The sequence below is a fragment of the Fonticula alba genome (genome assembly GCF_000388065.1).
Source record: "Fonticula alba strain ATCC 38817 unplaced genomic scaffold supercont2.4, whole genome shotgun sequence".
NCBI lineage: Eukaryota > Rotosphaerida > Fonticulaceae > Fonticula > Fonticula alba.
This window is the reverse complement of record NW_009242974.1, coordinates 428,526-429,287: the sequence shown is the minus strand read 5'-3', so window position 1 is coordinate 429,287 and position 762 is coordinate 428,526. Positions and strand designations below refer to the sequence as shown.

General features: G+C 69.3%; 2 protein-coding genes across 2 annotated transcripts in view; both read right to left on the bottom strand.

Annotated features, from left to right (window-relative positions):
• The window catches only part of H696_02641 (UDPglucose 6-dehydrogenase), a gene marked incomplete at both ends in the record, with an annotated part of 936 nt that extends 281 nt beyond the window's left edge, over positions 1-655 (bottom strand). The window contains 2 exons of the mRNA XM_009496553.1: positions 64-269; positions 442-655. Coding sequence (XP_009494828.1) covers positions 64-269; positions 442-655 — 420 coding nt within the window. The remainder of the gene's footprint in view (positions 1-63; positions 270-441) is intronic.
• Positions 1-762, bottom strand: part of H696_02640 (hypothetical protein) — a 3,638-nt gene that overhangs the window by 1,770 nt on the left and 1,106 nt on the right. The gene's annotated exons all lie outside the window — the stretch shown is intronic.

The following is a 762-nucleotide window of genomic DNA, read 5'->3' as shown; positions in this document are numbered from 1 at the left end:
GATGCCCGGGCGAGCGTTGGCCTCCAGGATGAGGCGCATGCTCTCGGCCGTCTTGCAGGGGACCGTGGACTTCTCAATGACAATCTTGGAGCTGGTGGCCACGCGGGCAATGGTCCGGGTAGCGCGCTCGATGAAGCGCAGGTCGGCCGCGGCACCGGCGCCCAGGCCGGCGGTCTTGGTCGGGGTGTTGACCGACACGAAGATCAGGTCCGCGTCGATGATGGCCTGCTCGACATTGGTGGTGTAGAAAAGATTGCGACCGCGGGCCTCTGTCGGCATGATGCACGGGGCGCGCGGGGTGGGGCGGGGAGGAGTGAGTGGCCTGTCATCGGCCCGAAGAAGGGGCAATGCACGCGAGGGGGGCGGGGGTGGGGTGGGGGGGGGGGGGCGACGTCATGGCCAGGGCCGGGCGCCAGCATGCGCGCGCGTGAGAGTACGCACCCTCGACAACCTCCTGCAGGCCAGGCTCGTAGATCGGCAGGTTCGGGGAGTTCCAGGCGTCGATGCGCTCCTGGCTCAGGTCAACGACAGTCACCCGGGCGTGGGGGCACATCTTGGCGATCACGGCGCAGGTGGGGCCGCCGACGTAGCCGGCGCCAATGCAGCAGATGTTCACCGGCTTGGAGCAGGGCGGCTCGCTGGAGGCCGAGGTCATGGTCAGGCGCAGGGGAGGCGCGGCGACCGAGCCGGCAGTGGGCGCCGAGGTGGAGGTGGAGGCAGTCATGGTGGGGGGCGAAAGAGAGAGAGAGAGAGGAACGGGTG